This window comes from Drosophila willistoni (genome assembly GCF_018902025.1).
Source record: "Drosophila willistoni isolate 14030-0811.24 chromosome 2R unlocalized genomic scaffold, UCI_dwil_1.1 Seg200, whole genome shotgun sequence".
Classification (NCBI taxonomy): Eukaryota; Metazoa; Arthropoda; class Insecta; order Diptera; family Drosophilidae; genus Drosophila; species Drosophila willistoni.
In genome coordinates, this window is record NW_025814051.1 from 4082093 (window position 1) to 4101657 (window position 19565).

Below are 19565 nucleotides of genomic sequence, written 5' to 3' on the forward strand. Positions count from 1 at the left end.
GTTGGTCTTGTTGTTGTTGTTGTTGATGAATGTGATCTGTCAAGTGATGGTTAAATTTACGCAACACTGTGAAATAAACATGAATGAAAATAATAAAAAATATATTAATTAAAACATAAAATTTAACAAAAATATAAAAAAATACATAAAGAACTTTTGTTATTATTTAATAATTATTGCATTTTCATTGCCTTTTTGGTTTGCTTTTTCTTTCTTTCTTTTCTCTTTCGTCTTTGTTTCGATTTGTTTAATTAATTTAAAAATACAAATGCATGGATATGAATGTGTTTTTTTTTTTGTTTCAAAGTTAATTTTTTTTTGGTATTTTTTTTTTATATTTTAGTTTCTTCAATAGGAAGATTTTAAGCAGCTAACAACAATGTTTAAGTATTTCATATGTCTTATATGTGTATGTAAATGTATATAAATATGATCTTTATTTTTTTTTTTTTTTTTTTGTGTCTTGCGCGTTACAATAAAATAAAAGTGGAAAAACAATTGAAAAGTTTTGAGAAATAGATTATGAAAAAGTGAAATTTTCAGCATATTAGTTTAGTTAAAGAAAATAAAAAACAAATTATACAGAAGAAGAGAGCAACCCAAGCATATTTATAAATTTTAGAAAATTCCCTAAACGAGTCTTCTTCTTCTTCTTCTATGTCACAAAAAGAGTTCAAATTATTTAGTTTTTTTTTCACGTTTACGTTTTCGAAGCAGTCTAAGATTTTGTTGTTGTTTCTTTAGTTTTGTGTTGTTAAAAAAGTGTATTAAATTTTTTGTTGTTTTGTTCACTACTAATTTTCATTAAAGTACACACACATAAATATATATATTTACATATGTATAAATTTTTCAGAGAGATAAGCCTAAGTTAATATTTAAATGTGTGTAAAATGTTAGAGATATTTATTTTTTGGTTTTTTATCATTTTACATATTATATAGTAGCAACATTATAAATATATATATATATATATATATGTATAAATGTAGTGTGTATATATATATATATATATGCAAATACATATGTATGTATTTTTGAGTGTATGTATATTTTTTTGTGTAAAAAATCAGTCAGAGTTATCAATTTTTGTTTTTGTTGTCGTTCTTGTTGTTTTGTTTGTAAGTGTTTTTCTTTTTTGTTTTGTTTTTTTTTTTTTACAACCAACCAAAGAATAAGCAACAAAATTTAAGACAAATAAAAACAAGTGAAAAAAATATTTTTTTTTTTAATATTTTTTTTTTTGCGAATTGATCTTGATTTGACCCATTTCTAATTGTTTCTTTTTTTTGTTTTATATGTATTTTAGTATATGAAATGACAATAACAATGCTTTATGGGGGCAATATACCAGGCTTTCTACTTGATTTTTATCGTTTTGGTTTTTGTGTTAAGTTACATACATACACTTACATTTAGAACATACATACATACAAACAGCAGACATCTCTTAATATTGGTTTTAGAGCTCATTTTACTACGCAAAAGCATGCATATATTTTGTTATAAATGTTATTTGAAATGTTTAAAATATACATATATATATTTTATATGTATTCTAACAGTTTTAGATATCTCATATTTTTAATTTTAGCTTATTAGTTGTTTTTTTTTCATGTTGTTGTTGTTGGTATTGACGCATATATGAATTAATATTGAATTCAACTGACTACTAAGAAAAAAAAGCTAGAAACGTTAAAAAAAAAGTTTATGCACTTTAATTACATATTATTGGTCTATTGTTTAACTTTTGTGCTTAGGAATGCGAAATGCTTAATGCCAGAAATGTTATTCATATTTATCGATAACTAAACCAAAGTAAACTCATATGGATTTGGTTCCAATTGATTCTGAGACCAGAGTACAGTTTTCTATCTGATTTTGTTAACCTGAATCCAAATATGTTCTTTAAATGTTTACATTTGCCTTGTTTTTAGGAAATATCGAATCCTAAAGCTGGACAAATAAGTCGATAAACTTTATTGCAGTTAAAGAATTTCGAATTTTCATGAAAATCGAAATAGGTATTTGAATTTAAAAAGTTTACTTTCATGGAGATTGGTGCATTTGTTGGTTCTCAAGACAATTGTATTCGTATCTCGATATATGCTCATTTCTAGATCGATAACATGGCTATCGTTACTTTCATTAAGATCGATTTTTTGTGTGTTGATCGTATATTTGATTAAGAGATCTTCAACTAAAGAATATAGTAAAGTGTTACTAGTTTTCTCTTCTAACATCATTAGCATTTTGCATTCCTAATTCCCAATTTAAACAAAATCAGACTTTTTCAGGCGTAAGAACATATTTAATGTATATTATTCATACATTATCTTTATAATATTTTCACATTTCTAGCTTTTGTTTGGAAAAACAAAAGAACACACACACTCAAGTTGGTTAACTTTTGTTATAAATATGCCTAATTCATTTTTTCTTGAAATCATTATTTTGTTGAGGGAGAAGGAGGAGGAGGATGATTTCAATTAATGGCATTTTTATATATATATATTTTTATATATAATGTATGTAGCTTTAATTTAAATTTTTCTTGTTTTTTCTTTTGATGGGCCATAGGATCTAGAGATAATAATACTTAAAAACACTTCTACGAAGCCAGTTTGAATTTCATTTATTAGTTCGCTGCTTTAATTTTAATATTTTTTTATAAATGTATATAGATTTTTAAGTTATTAATTTATATTCTCTCATTTCTTTTCTTATTAAATTCCATACAAATGCTCAACAATTTTGCCGACTCTCTAAACATGTTTTCCTGACTTACTTTTCTCATATCATTATTTCTTCAGTTTACTTTGATTTCGTTTTATTTTTCTTGATTTTTTTTTTTGGTTTTTTAATAACATTTATCAAAAATATAAACTACATTAAAAATGATTTGATGACGACGACATATTCATACATATATATCCATACCACAAGATTATGTATATAGCCTAAATTTGATGTCTCTCTAAATGTAACTTGTGCCTGACAGTCTTGAAAAAACCCAACCTAAACCAATGCCGAGACCTAAGACCAATGTTTTTTTTTTTTTGTTTTGTTTTCATTTAGTTTACTTCTTTCTTTTGTATTTTTTTTGTTGAAATTGTTTAATATTAGATTAACATTCATAGCCTAACAATCAAAAAATGTAGCATGCCCTTTTGACCAACAACACTTACACTTAAACACTACTAAAATAAGTATTAGTTGTTTTATATCATATTACTTCTTGTTTTTTTTTGGTTTTTTGGTGGTGTTTAATATTTTTGGCGACATTTGTGAAACGACCGAGGGACTACTATGACGAGGAGGGGCGCCCAAGAGACGTAGAAGGAGAAGGAGAAGAGGAGGAGGAGGAAAAAGGAGACGCCCAAAAAAAGAACCTAATCACAAATGGCCACAATGCCCACTACATATAAAGTTTATATAACATATACATACATATATTTATATGTAAGTATATATCTTAAAATGTTAGATCCAGACCCATTATTTATACTTGATCCGTTGGTTGTGTGTGTGTGTCTATGTGTGTATATAGTATAAGAGAGAGCACAGTTAATTGGCGGTATAAAAAATGTTTCGAATATTTGTTCGATTTATTCGATGACATAAAATATTATATATATCTATTTATATATATATATATATACATCAGAGATAACTTATCGTGTCATATATATAAATATATATATACTTTGCACACAATGTTTAGCTTAAATATGCCTGGGAGGAAGGGGGGAGTTCTTTTTGTTTTTGGTTTATTAAATATGTATATAGAGAAATATATATATATATATATTTAAAAAATTGTTTACTTTTTTGCTGTTTGAATATTTTTCAATATTTTCTTCTTTTTTTTTGTTTTTGCACAGTCTATTAGATTCTCAATTCATCAAATTGTGTTATCAACATACATTCACATCATATACTACAAATGTTTCTTTTTTTTCTGTTCAAAAAAGAAGGAGTCAGGGGAGGGAGGGGCTAGTTTAGTAGAAGAAGAGGGAGAAGGGGATCAGTTGGCTTTATATAAATATAGTCGAAATAGACGGCGGCTCTAAGTTTACGTATCTGTTGAGTAGTAAAGAAAGAGTCAAATTTTACTGAAAGAAAAAAAAACAAACTAAATATATTCAAGTACTCAAGTAAAATTAAAAATAAAATCAAAAATGCATTCATTATCAGTAAAAATATAAAAAATCTTTAATTGTGGTACTTCTTTTTGTTTTTCATATTTGTTTTTTTGTTTTGTTTTTTGTTTACTTTTACAACAATTTGTAATTTGCTTACTACATTTTATGGTTAATATTTAAATCAAAATTCTTGTTTGTGTCCCTTATGTTTTGTGTATTTTTTGTGTGTGTAACATTTAAAAATGTAATAATAATAATAATGATAATAATAATATTATATATATAAAATATAGGATAAACATAAAAACAAATATGCTGCAAGCACAAAAAATACAAAATTATTAAATTCATTAATTTTAATTCATTTATTTTTCAAAATAATATAAACTTGCAAAACAAAAAACAAAAAAAAAAAGAAAGACTTGCAGCTAAATTGATGGTGCTTAATGTTGGAAAATATTTGCAAAAAAAACTATTTACTTCTATATTTTTATATATAATCAGTTCTCAGCACTTTGAACTATCGGCTGATAAGTTATAGTCTATTGTATGGGATGATCCAGAGTTCCGGTTCTTTTGCAAGATTATAGAAAATTCGGCAAGCCGAAATTGATTTTAGTTTTCATTTTTTTCTTTTCGTTCTTTCTTCTTTAATTTGTGCAAGCTAAAAATGCTATTAATAAATACAAATGCATATAGTAAGCAAATATTTTAATATATAATAGGCTTTTATAAATACCATCAATTAGCAGCATTTCTTCTTCTTTTCTTTTTTTTTTCATTTGTTATATATAATTTTTTTTTTTTGTTTTTTTTTTTTGCATTTAACAAGTTTTATATAAAAAAATTTTCAACAGTTTTTCATTCGTTTGTGTTTTTTTGTTTTTTTTTTTAATCAGTTTTGGTGTCAAGTAAAAAGTTTCTCACAAGAAATTTACAATACTTTATGTTTTGTTACCGTTTACAGACTATAATCATAATAGATCATAAGTTTACAACAAGAATAACTATTTAAAAAAAGTCAAGAAAAATCTTAAAGAAAGGTTTTACGTTTTTTTTTTTTTTGTTTTGCCTACCAATTAATAATCTCACTTAAATTAAACAAAGAATAAACGAACGAAACGAAATTCAATTTAAAAAATTACATAATTCAAAATTTACACAACATTTAAAAAAAGCGTTTTTCGAAAACCAACAAAGAAAAAAGAATCTATAATACCTGCGTGTGTGTAAGTGTGGGTGTGTGTGTGTGTGTGTGTGGATGTGTGTCCTGGGAAAGGGAGGGAGGGAGAGGCGGCGGCAGCCAAGCAAAATAAGGATTAACAAATATACGTACATATAATTAATAGTGTTTTTTTATGTTTCGTTTATGTTTTTTTTTCTTTCTTCTTCTTTCCATCAATGTATTTAAATTATTAAAACATATAAAAAAAACATTTTTTAAATGCTGTTCCTGTTACTGTTGCGTTTGTAGTCTCAAAAAGTTTGCTTGGTTTTTTTTCTTTCTTTTTTTTATATATATATATATTTTATAATTAATTCTAAATGCTTAAAAGAGTAGAGAAAACGGAACGAGGAGAAAGGGCATAAGCCATAATATTGAAAGTCATGGAAATATATGTATGTTGAGAGGTTTTTCTTTGTTTTTACCTCCAACAAAAATTTTTTAATTATTTTAAACAAATAAACTCTGAATTAAGAGTCAAAGAGAGTGAGAATGAGAGCGAGAAAGCGAGACTAAGCATTAAACAATGTTAAATTTAACACTTTAGCTTAAGTCAACTTATTTTATTGCTCTTCTTCAGCAGCTTCTTGTCTCAAGAATGTTTTTTTAAATATTCGAAATCTATTATTAGCGGCTAACGCTTTGGATTTCAAATCAAATGTATATATAACTTTTATTTTATAATTAAGCATTTGAAATGTATTTGTTAAAAATTGAAACTCTTTTTGAAATGTTTTGCTCTCAAAAGAATATTTGATATTTCAACATTTTGAATTAATTTGTGAATTAGTTTCATTTTTTACATTATTTAGATCTCTATAAATAGTATTTCGCTTTTGTTTTGTTTTTTCCTTCTTTTTTATATATATATTTTGTTTTATTTTATAATAAATTGTTTAAGTCTTCTGCGCTGATTGCCAACTTTTAGTTTCGTTTTCGTTTTTTTTTCTTTTTTTGCATACAACACTAACAACAAATAATTTATGTTTATTATTTGATATTTTGCATACATGTGGTAAGTAGTTAATTAAATATTTAATTTAAAAAATAAATGTAGATTCAACAACAAAGAACACCAAAAAAAAAATGAATTAAATAATAATAATCAATTTCAACTAATTTCTTAGTTCAGAGAAAGAAATTCAAAATTTAATATTTGAAGAGAGGGAGAGAGAGTGAGAAACTAAAAAAGAAATAAAAAATTAAACAATGAAACATCAAAAAATAGGCGAGTATAAAAAAAAGTTTTCGTGATTCTTATTTTTGTTGTTTTTTCTTCTTATTTTCGTTTAAATTTATAATAAGTGTTTTTGTTTTTGTTTAAGGTAAAGTATAAATAGTGTAATTAATCAGTAATCAATAAAAAATGCGTATAATCAAAAAATAATTTATAAACATAAAAACAGATTATATATGTATAATATAGATAAAAAAATTTTTATGCAATTATCAAAAAAAACTAAAAAATAACAAACAATTTATCATCAAGCAAATTACTTAAAAATTACAATTAATAATAATTAATGATTGTTTTTTAATATTAAGTGTATGTGTGTGTGTGTGGATGTTCGTGTCTATGTGTGTGTGTGTGTATCTAAGGGTAATCATCAAATTGTAAGCAAAAAGTTTTATTATTTTCGTAGTTAGAAAAAAACTTTGTTATACATTTTAATATTAAATTTTTTTTTTGTTTTTGTTTCGTTTCGTTTTTTATGTAATTTGTGTTTTTGGAGGGATTTTTCTTAGTATGCTGATATTATTTTTTTCGACTTGCTTTTAGAGTACAAATTTTTTTTTTTGCACACAATTCGAGGTTTTGTTTTGCTATTTAAATATTATAAACTTTATCTTTATTTCTTTTTGTTTTTTTTTTGTTTGTTTCTCAACCAAAAATAATAAAAGGAATTACAATTATAATACGCAAAAAGAGAACTAAGCTTAACAGTGTACATAAAGTAAAGAAAAAAAAAATCAAATCAAATTAAATAAAATAAAAAAATAAAACAAAATTCAACAATAATTTAAAAATGTTAACCAACAGATTGTTTGTTTGTTTTTGTGTTTGTGTGTGTGTAAGTGTGCGTAATTAGTTAGTTAATAGCGAGCCGCTTCTAATGTCGATCTAAGAGGATCAAGAGAATATGGCAAAAATTTTGTATATAAAACAAACAAATTTTTGCAATTTTTGCCAAAAAAAAAAGAATATATATATATTAACACTTGATCAAAGTCAAATAGGGAGGAAAAAAAACAGTTATATAGAAAGGGAGTTATAGACAGTGATAGTGAGAGAGAGACAGAGACAGAGTCAGTTTGTAAGAGAGAGACCGCGCAAGTCAGACTACAAAATATATATATATATATAGAGTTGTGTGTTTGTTTGTGTGTGTGTAGGTGGTGTATGTGTGTTTGTGTGTGTGTGTTTTGGAACTTAGCTTAGAGCGAGGAGAATCAGATTACAGTTTCTTTCTTATCATTCTTATCATTCTTTCATCTTTTCATTCATTTTTATACTCTAGATGTAATGTATGTAAAATGCAGGAAATCTCATCCATCCATCCCATCTACATCGTTTTTTTTAAAGTTGTTTGCTGCTCATTATTCATTCATATTCATATTCATATTCATTGTTTTGTTTATATGTATGTGTGGGTTGAGTTGTTTTATTTGTTTTTGTTTTTTTGATTCACATACCTACAGGTGCCAACTGTACATAACGATAGATATACAGACGATAATCCTTACTGGCCAACACAACGCTGCCATCGTCCATTAGAGCCACATCGAAGCATTGGGCATGCTTCACCTTCGATTCAAGTGCCGATATCAATTGACCATCCTGGGTGAATATGGTTAAATTGAAATTATTATGATTGTCCGCAATTAAAATTTCGCCATTCGAATTGATGCCAACACCGATCGGATAATTGGTAATACCCTCGCCGCCAATTTGTCGTAGATATTGACCCTCATAGTTGAAGACCTTAACGCAATGGGCACGATTGTCGCTAATGAAGATCTCTTGCTTATCATTGACCACCACACCATTGGGGAATTCCAAATGCTTGGAGCAGCCAAATTTATGCAAAACATTGCCATTCTGATCGAATATAATCACACGCATCACTTTACATTCAACGACAATAATCCGTCCCTTATTATCGACCGTAACCCCACGTGGATGTTGCAATATGGTTGCTCCGAATTTCCTGACAAATTGTCCATATTGATTGTAAATCTGTATCTGATGTGTCGGCGAGCGTTCGGTAACAATAATATCACCAGAATTACGTACAACAGCCACACGATTAGGATAGAGTAGCTGGGAATCACGTTTACCGCATTCACCGAACTGGAATTTAAAGCGTCCCTCCTTGTCGAATATCTGAATGCGATGATTATTGGTATCGGCGACAATGATATCATTTTGGGCATTAACTGCCACACCGCTGGGCTCAGTGAATTGTCCTTCCATCACACCAAATTCACCAAATTTACAATGATAGATCATCTTTTGACGTTTAATTTGTGATTTTGGTGGATAAATGCTGGCCGATAGCAACTTATTGGTCAAATCCAGAAGAGATTCAGAGCTGGTGCCACCACCACCACCAGCAGCAGCGGCCGCCGATGACAGGCTAGTCAACTGGGTGGCAAAGGCATCGGCTATGCCCGATGAACCAACCGTCTGTGCGTTGCCATTTGATGAGGTTGTGTTAAAGAGATTGTCACTGCCGCCATTGCTCCATTTCTCATATGGATTGTAGTGGCTAATTTGTGTGGATGAGCCATTCGAATTGGAGCCATTATAGCCACCACCACGTTTGGGCAAAAGTTCACCAAAGTGTTCGGCAACCGTAAGAGATGAGCGATCTCTGCCGCTTAATAGAAGACAACCACCGGTTCCGCCATTGCTATAGGCGCCATTGTCTAGCAGGCTACCTGCTGTCAAGCCCAAGCCCAGGCCATGTTGCTGCTGGCCGAGGTGATGTTGCTGCTGTTGTTGATGGAGATGCTGCTGATGCTGACCACCACCCGTTGTATGATGATGCTGTTGATGATGATGATGGCTACCCGCACTGCTGGCACTGCTATTGCTGGCACTTTGCGTTGGCCTCGCTATCGGTGGCTGTTTGCTGTGACCCATTGTAATGCTACCGCCGCCATTCTGACCGCCCAATATTCCTCCTACTCCTACTCCTCCTCCAGTTAGACCATTCTCGCTGCCACTGGTGGTGGCACGTATATAACCAAATGTATTGCGTACTCCAGCCTGTATGGACTGATAGTTGGACATGAATTCCAATTCGAATGGCAATTGCATATCCTGTATGGCTGTCTGCAATTGCTGTTCGAGGGATTTGCGTAGAAGCAGGGCTTCGGTTAGCAGGGCCGATTGCGGTTGTGGGCAACGTTCGACAGCCTCACAAGTGGCCAAACCCTTGTCAATGGATTCTTTGGCACGTTGTAGCCAACTGTTATTCGAATTCACTTTGGCCGTGTACAGCGATTCGAGTTCTTTGAGCAATTCAGATTTACGTTCATCCAGCATGGAGGCAAAAAACTGATGCGTCTCGTTTAGTTCATTGTGTGCCTTTTGATATTGTAGCTTAACCTTGGTTTGATTCTGTTCTGAATTGCCGGCAATAGCCACAATTTCACCAATCTTACCACGCATATCGGCGAGTAGGGTTTGCAAAGCAATCTCATTTGTGTTGCCGTTGCTGTTGTTGGCATTGCCATTGCCATTGCTGTTGTTGCTATTGGTCGAGGTCAGTGCGGGAGTCTGCACATTCTCCAATTCGTGCAGTCCTGTCGAATGTTCTAGAACTATGCACTCTTTGCAGACAAGAGTGCAACAAGTACGGCAACTGAATTTCAATAATTCATGTTTGTGACGTGGACAGAATATTTGACGTTGTGGTGCATACAACAGACTATCGTTGTGCTGTTGCTGTTGTTGCAATTGCTGTTGCTCTTGATTGTTGGCTGCTGCTGCTGCAGCTAATACAATTTTTGATAACTGACTCATGGGTTGCGAGTTTAAGCCAAGTTGTTGTTGCTGTTGTTGTTGTTGCTGCTGCTGCTGTTGTTGTTGTTGATTTTCCATTTGCTGTTGCTGCTGCAACATCATTGTCAATGAGCTAGCATATTTAAAATCATTCGATGCTGGATTATTACTCGGTGAACCCATCGATGAGAGGGAACTTCCGCCACTGCTGCTGCCGCTTGTCGCTTCGAAACCTTTGATTAAACAGACACTATGTCCATTGAAGCAATGCATAAATTCATGAGCTGTCACACAATTGGCACAGAGATAACTCTGGCAATCGTAACATTTGGCCACCGCATCACTACTTTTACTCTTGCAGGCAGTGCAACGGGCTGATGATGATAATGTTGTCGTTGTTGTCGAGGAGTTCGACGACGAGGAATTGTTACCTTTGCCAGCACCCACCACCAAACTGCTAATGGTTGTGGCTGAGGAATTGGTCGATGTGTTACTGCCATTGATCGAACTCTGTAGATTACTGCCAATCACACCGGGTCCATTGGTCACCACCACATTGGTACTGATCACACTGCTACTGGTGCTGCCGCATCCACTTAGACCACTAGTTGATGAACTGGACGATGCACTGCTGCTGCTCGAAGATGATGATGATGACGACGAGGACGACGATGATGATGAGCAGGATGATGAGCTAGCCGATGAGCTAGATGATACCGATGCCGAGATGGGATGATGTCCATTGATAACTGTTACATCCGATGAACGAGTCTTTGAGCTGCCAACAACACTGCCAACAACACCAACAACACTTCCTGCTGTATATTCATCACTGCAAATGGCCGAATCGCTGGCCGGTGGTGAGGAACCGCTTAGAGTGAGCGGTGAGTCTGACAGATAGCCGGCATGTTCGTAGGATTCTATGGAATTGGCACCGCCGCGCATTGAATCTAATGATGGTGTCGGCGAGGACGCCATCTTTGTCTGATAATAATAATTGTTGATGTTGTTGCTTTTGTTGTTGCCGTTGGCTTCGGTGAGTTCCGTTAATGGTAACAGCTGTAAACAAAAAAAAAAAAAAGAAAAATTGTAAAGAAAATTAAGTCATTTGCATAAATAATTCGAAAATCATTTAACCTTCCCGCCCCTTATACGGATCTTAGTAGTTGAAATGGGCAATTAGCCCCTTAAAGTATGAATAGGGTGGAAAAATATCCGAAAATTTATATTTTTGCATTTTGAAAATTGTTTATAAAGAATGTTTTAGTCTATACGTTATCCTGTTTCTTGGGCTCTTTATTGCATACATTAGGGGGCAAAGTTGCCTCATGTCTCCTCATGAGTCACCTAAATTTCTTCAATGACTCAACCACTCGAAACATATTACCTCCAACTACAACCAGACGGAAAACCCCTTAGAGATATTCTCGGGACTGGAAACTTGTGTTTGTTATCATAATTTGCAACTAATTGCCTCGGCCGTCTATTAACCAAAGCACGTAACTTGCTGGAGTTTTTCCCCTCCACCGACCAAGACCCTTATTGTCGGTTGGCCCTTTTCTCTAATCCTTGGCACAGCTGTGACCTGTTTTTATTAAACATCGTCGAAAGACAGTTGAGTGACTTTTCCTTGCCTTCCTTCTCCTCCTCTTCTTTCAGTTCGTTCTATCCACCTTCCCTCTTCCCTTCCTCCCATTCCATTCCTGTTCCCCCTTGTTACCCCTGTAGCCTGTTGGCTGTTAGACAAATCAAACTACGCCCCCGCCAAATGGAAACAAAGTGCTTTTTAACACAATTCTAATTTCTGGCGAAGCTGTACTACAACGGCAACGGGATGAAAGCAAACAAGAAAGGTACCCCCATCCTTCCCACCTCAACCACCAACGACGAACTGTGTGCTGTCTTTGCCAAATGCAATAAACGCACGCACCGCAGATGTTGTAGAGGGTGCACAACCCCTCGGTGGAAAAAAAAGTAAACAAGAAGTTTCTCTAGATTTCGAAACCAAAAACTTCCGTCAACAAAATCAACCCCAAAAATAAAGCGCGCGGTTCCTTTTAACACGGGGATGGAGTGTTAAGAGAGAAAGGGAGACGGCGGATTGGAGAAGGAGGAAGAGGGTTGTGCAACTGTCTAGACTGGATGTACATTTATCATGCACACACACACACATATACACAGAAATCTAGAAACTTACCTTTGAAGCTTTTGTTGTTGCCAGTTAGTTAGTTGAATTGGTTTTCCGTTTTTCTTCTATTTTAAAAGTTTTTGCAGTCAATATTTATAATTAATAATTCGCCTTCAGTTGTGTGATTATAGTAACAAGTTGTGACAAATTTGTGAAGCATACTTTTTGGTGCTGTCAATTAATTGCGTTCCAAGCACAAAACGCTGCAACAGAAAAAAGAAAAAAAAACAATGAAAATTAGTATGAGGAATTTTGGGTATTATTTTGATTAATTTCTCAATTTTTTGAACTAACAGAAACAACGGATTTTATTTTTAAAATTTTTTGACAAAACAACAGCAACATCGAACAAAAAGGAAACAAGGAAATCCCGACGACGCGTATGCGACGCAGTTCCCTGCAAAACTAACTTTGCGCATTTTATGCAGGCGCGACCCGGGTAAAGCTCCACACACACACGTACACATACATACAAACTCATGGAGGAGCCAACACCATAGGAGCGGAGGAGGGAGCAACAGTAGCAGCAGCAGGAGCAGTTCCCAGGCATTGTCACAGGATCTCTCAGTGAAAATGCAATGATGGCAGCTGCAATTTTGTGCATGTCAAAACGAGCTCAAACTGAGTGCTAGGGAGCGATTGAGCGAACGAGTCAAAAAGGAGTGATAGACAGAGAGAGAGAGAGAACCACTCTCTAGTGGTGGTCTACGTCACAAAAAAAAGACCTGGACAGAAGCAAAAAGCCGGGGTATTTTTGTTGTGTGCAAAATTATAACCAAAATTACCCAGAATTCCATACAGGCAGGGAAAAATCAATATATTTACAAAAACAAAAATTTCCTGTTTACATGAGAGAGGAAGAGTCACCCAGACAGGCAGCCAGCGAGAGAGAGAGAAATAGAGAGAGCAAAGCCGAACTGTTGAATGCCGGCCCCCGGTTGCAGCTAGTGACTCCCGTTCCCCTCTCACTTATATACACATACACACACACACACACACACTCTCTTCTTTGGCGCTTGGTAACCCCCTAAAAACAATATGGCGGCAACTAACAAACCACCCACCCACCCATTCACTCTCCCTTCTTCCCACTTCACACACACAATAACACAACACAAAATCCTCCCCTACAAGAGCAACAATTTTTCTTTTTTATTTTTGTTGTGCGCGCTCTACAGGTTGCGTGAGGGAGAGAGCGAGAGAAAGCAAGCGAGCGAGCAGGAAGCATTTCCTTCGATAAACCGATAACACATTGGCGCGCATGTATTTTTCCCCCATTTTTGGGCAACGACCGCAAATGCAAACAAAACGCTGTTCTCTCGTTCATTTCGCTCTCCCCCGCGTCCTAGCTCACCACATTTTGAGGGGGTGGGTGGTATGAATGGTATGGAAAATTGCAGAACTTTCGAGCAGAAGTAAGAAATTTATGCTGCAGACAACTTAGGGCCAGGCCAGGCCAAGCTAAACCACATCGTCTGCCGCACACACACACACACACACAGTCAGAAGAAGAACAACAACAACCAATACATTTGGGGGGAAACTAGTATAAAACTGCATAGAGCTCAAAAATTTATATACCCATGTACGTTCGAGAAATAGCCAGACGACAGCAACAGAATCGAGAGAAGAAGCATAAATCACTGTGTACATCTGTATATACTTTGTACGGATGTACATATGTAGACAGATTCATGTAAGTATTTATGCATAAAGCAAAAGTAGCAGGAGCCCAACTGTTGCAAATTCCATTGAAATATATGTAAGCACATTGCCCATTAAACATCTGGTTTGGTCACACTATTTTTAGGGAACGTAATTAAAAATTATTTAATATGGGATATATTTTGCTATACTGTATGCTGTAGTAACTAGGAATAACCCATTTATTTAATAAAACTAACTAATGTAATTTCACCACTTATCAAAATGTTTTGTGTCATTATTATCATCAATATGATTTAAATTTGGTCATAACTTGGGAATTAACAACGACGACGATCGTATTGACCAAAAAATTCTAAACGTTTTTTCCCCCAAAAATAAAAGTAAGATTCTCCGCCTTCCTACCCTAATAATACTTTGTACACGTCATTTTATTAACCAAACTGACTCATGAGTCTCTCAACCGAATAAGCAAACAAGCTTTTTATTTCCAGTCATTTCAACAGGTTAGTTAATATAAATAAAATACAAACAATACAAGAATAGCCAAGAGAGTAATCGGCGTCATTCACTAAAAATGAAACACAATAATTAGTAGTAGGTATATCCATAGTAATGCTAACTTTGGCCCCAAAATGGGGTGTGAGGAAGGAAGGAAGAGACTAGTGTTTTGATAGTGAAGTGACTCCACCATCGATTAGATTAGCAAAATAATTGTATATGGGTGGGCGTTCAAGTGTCAAGAAGAGGGAGAAGAGACACAGACCAAAACCAAAACTGACAGTTGGATTGTATATCTATCAGGCAGACAAATTGACAAGATAAATATCATTATTTTTTATTTTTTCCCTTTTTCGTTCTTATTGCAGAGTGCCCATATGTGTTGTTTTACCTATACCCTGCAACATTATGAGGCATATTATAGTTGCAGAAGCAATATAATAGTTAAAAAGGAAAAAATAAGCTAGATTGTGGCGTGGAAAAGGTTAAAAAAATGATTCCTTTGTTGGATTTTAAGGCAAATATTTTTTACACCAACTAAATTTAAAGAATTTGGTAATATTAAAATTGAGAGAATTCCCAAATGCGCAATTAACATAAATTCTGTTATATTAGATGGCCAATTCTTGTAATCATTGATTGATTATAAAACTTAAAGATATTTTATAGAAAAAAGACAAAATTGCTAACAAAAAATTGTAGATTTTTAGAATAGTTCTAACTTTGACGGTGTCTCTATTTTTATAAATTGAAGTATTACAGATTTTCGTATGGTGCTCTAGAGTCTAGACTATTATCTTCTATTCTAAACAGGCTTAATGACTGCGCCCACGTTATTAAAAGGTTAAAGGGCAACTTATTGTCGGTGTCTCTTGCAGCATAATGTACAAAAGACATTTGTTTTTCTTTTTGTTCTTGGTTGGGGCAAAAAAAAAAACATATAACAAATTCCAGAACGCTTGTAAAAGTGTTTAAAAATAGAGAGAGAGAGCAAGAGAGAAGCAGAGAAAGAAGCTAATAAATGTTGAATGTGAGTGCACCGCATTACCACTGAGGGCGTGCCATAATTAAGTGTAGCAAAGAACTAAGGAAAAGGGACTGGGAAGATATGGTAAGAGTGGGAGAGTGAGGGTGTCTATGTGTGTGTGTGTGTGTGCTACGTCGTCATTGTGGGAAGTGGAACAAAAAACTGCGCAGGCATTACTAATGCAAAACAATTTGTATAAGATTATAAATTTCATGGCTGAAAAGAAGTGGAAAATGACGACGACGACGACTACAACGAAGTAGAAGAACAAGAACAAGAAGAAGAAGATAGAACAAGCAGCAGCAATGGCAGCAAAAGAGGAAGGCGAACATCAAGTTCAACTAACTAAAAATTGCTCAGAATAATAATAATAATAACAACAACAACAAGACAAAAACGAGTTCTGCTTCTGTTTCAATTCCATGCATTTCACTTATTGCGCCACTTGGGGGTGAATTGCAGCAAGCAGCAGCAGAGAGTTCAATGGTACCAAAGAGCATGACATACACACACATACACACATATATATATATATATATACACACACAACAACAACAGAAGCAGCAGCAGTACAAAGAGCAAACCATATAAAACAGAAGAACAAAGCGCGAAACCCAACCATGGCAGGCCATGTCTACCTGCCTGCCTACCTGTCTCCCCTCTCCGCTCTACTACCTTTCCTCTACCTAAACGTCGCTGTCAAGAAGCAAGGAGGAAGGAGACAGATAAACTATCCCATTCCCAGATATGTTTGTATGTATAGAGATCTACGGAATGAAGGGAAGATGGGAACGCATACAAAGGAACCGACGCAATGCAAATTCTTATTTTTTTTTTTAGACACACAGACATATAAATTCGTGGAATATTGCTGCGTTTGTCTTTCGTCCATCCATCCAGAGACACGACACGACATGGGGACGATGCCGATGCGTCAGCCGAGACCCCCAAAGCATCTGCTGCTGAATGAAATTATTGAAAGCAAAGAGAAGAAGAAAAGACAATGAGCCAAAAAAAAAGGATGACGGCAAGGGGTTTTGGCAAAAGGTGGATGGAAGTGGAAAAACCGCGACAACGACACAAGGGAGTTTTATTGTTGTAGGAGACAAGACAGCAGAAGCAGCAGCATCCAATTTAAAGACCTCTCCATCTTCACCCTTCCTCTCCCAGAATCACACACACACAGACACACCGATTCTTCTTGTTGTTCTTCTTCTTCTTCTTCATCATCTCGGGGCAGGTCAACGACGGCTTTGCTGCAATTTTTTATTGTTGTTGTTGTTGCGATTTATTACTGTTGTCTCATTTTCTTTGCTTCTCTTTCTTACTGCGCTTTGTAGTGTCTGTGGTTCTCATTACATGCATTTTGTTCTTTGTCCTGTCCTGGGCATCTCTCTCAAGTGCAAGCATTTTAGCTACTTTAATGCCAAATGCTTTTGGCTTTTTTTTATTATTTAGCCTTAAAAATAAAATCCCATTTACAATTTAGTTGATTTCAAAGCTTCTTTTTTCCTATTGACTTGTATCTTCTTTAACATCATTAATAAGTTTAATATTTTATGGTTTTTTCTTTTTGCATTTGGACAACATTTTAATCAAAACGGCGACATGTACGTGCCTGTTTTGTGCATCGTTTAACTTTTTGTCGTGTAAACTTTTTGATAAATATTTACTATCTTTCACCACACACCAGAACCCATTTCATTTGCTTTAACATTTTCAATTAGACTTGTACCAATTTTCGTTTTCTTCTGTGTTCTCTTCTACATGTTTTTTTTTTCTTATCTATGACGGACAGCAAGCGGACAAAGTAAGCGCGACTTCTCTTCTTTTTTGAGTTCTGTTCTACAGTAATTTTTTGATAATGAGACGACCCAGTTTCTTTTATTCTATTTTTTTTAGAATATGTAGGAAGTTCAATTGTTTAGAGACTCAAGATCAGTTTGGAATAACAAAATAAGCAAATATTGTCGATTTACAATAAAAAGGGGAATCCTAAAATTGTCTAATGGTACAGAAGTACAGTAACTCTAATTGAAGATTTGGGGATGTCCCGTTTTTTGGTGCAAAGAAACGGATTTTTAAGAATTCAGCCTTAGAATAATAAATTTATCTATAATAAAAATGATTTCTAAATGGAATGCAAGCTTCAAAAATTGATTTATCCGAAGAAATCGATTTGTAATGATGACCCTGAGAACTTGAGGACCATCATCATCACAACATCATCAGGTCGCCCAATGGCGACAGCTTTCAATCAGTAGACAGAAAAAAAAATGCAAACAACAATAAAATAAAATAGCCGTTGGCCAAGCGAAATCGAGCGTGAAACAAGACACATGGAATAATAACAATAACAACAACAATCACAGTCAATATAATAATACCTACACAAATGTGTGTGTCTGTCTGTCTGTCTGTGAGTTTGGCTCACACATTTTAAACACGTTTTTTTATCAAGTTTCGGTTTAGACCCTCTCAACTTGTTGGTAGCAGAAAAAGCCGTGTGATGGCGTGTGAGTAAAATTAAAGAACATTGCCGTAATAATATTTTTTTTTTGTTTTTCGATTTAAAACTTGTGTTTTAATATTCTTCCGCATCAACACCTCACACACACACACACACACAAACACATACACACACAGAACAACCCACAGTGGAGGTAAAAATGTTGTGAATTATATTTAAACAGTTGTGGGCAAATAAATGGGCAAGGTCGTCTGATGGAGGGATATACAAAAGAGTTGAATGCACTTTCCGCCTCCCTTCAATTTAAGCTAAGCAAATAACTTTTTCACAAATTATTCCATTCTGTTTCTTTCCGTTATTTTTTCAATAAGAAAAAACAATGCAAACAAGAAGTTTCATAAAAATAAACATTTTGATTATGTTGTATTTGCGAAATTTAATTTAAACACTTTTTTGATTGTACCTAGAAATATTTTTCTATAAAGTTTTTCAAGAATTTTCTATCAAAGCAATACGATCCTTAACTGGGTGGGCATTTAATTTCTAGACACCAGTGTGTGGTACGCACCAAAGAAATGAGATAATAATAACAAAATATAAAAAAAAAACACAGTATAAACAAACACAAACAATAACAAGACACGGCGTTGCGGCGTTGTAGATTTTCCACGGAAAATGAAGAACAAACAGACAGAAAACACACACAAGAAATTGTTCGTCGTCATTCGTGCAACAAACACAAGAAAAATAACAAAATGCAAGTGATGCAAAGCAAAAGATATTTAGAAGAGGAGGCTCGCAACAGGAAAACGGCAACACAGACGTGACGCACACACACACACACACAAACACACGCAGAGCGAAAGAGAGAGAAATACAGCCACGCACTCACGTACACAGAAAATGCGCGCCCCGCCGCCGCTGCTGCTGCTTCTGCTTGATACCCAACGATTCTAAACAAGTTGATGAACTCTACGACGACGCCAACGCCAAAGTCGTTTCACACACAAGTTTTATTATTATTTTTTGTTGTATACATACGTACATAGCATAAAGGCATGTGTTGTATGTGTTTGAGATGCAAATGTTGCTGTTGCACTTTTTCGATAATTATTATTTATTTTTATTTTTTTACTATTATTAATACTTTTTTTTTTATTGCTTTTGTGCTCTCTACTCTACATACATATAGAAATAAACACTCACAACACACACCACACACAAATATACAACGGACGCGAGCGACGACGTTAACAAATTTTTCAACGACGACGCGAGGGTGTACGTTGTTGATCCGGCGAACGTTAAGAACTGAATGAGAATGAAACGCAGA

General features: G+C 34.0%; 1 protein-coding gene and 1 non-coding gene across 2 annotated transcripts; both read right to left on the minus strand.

Annotated features, from left to right (window-relative positions):
• Positions 1–8003: 8003 nt before the first annotated feature.
• Positions 8004–11410, minus strand: LOC124459655 (brain tumor protein). The gene has a single exon (XM_047011095.1). The coding sequence runs from the start codon at positions 11357–11359 to the stop codon at positions 8057–8059; it is 3303 nt and encodes a 1100-aa protein (XP_046867051.1). The 5' UTR covers positions 11360–11410; the 3' UTR covers positions 8004–8056.
• Positions 11411–11412: 2 nt separating this feature from the next.
• On the minus strand, positions 11413–19356 carry LOC6641643. Its single transcript, XR_006954327.1, has 3 exons — positions 19278–19356; positions 12579–12772; positions 11413–11440 (listed from the first exon to the last, which is right to left on the minus strand). It is a non-coding gene; the product is annotated as an uncharacterized LOC6641643 (transcript).
• Between the last annotated feature and the right edge of the window lie 209 nt (positions 19357–19565).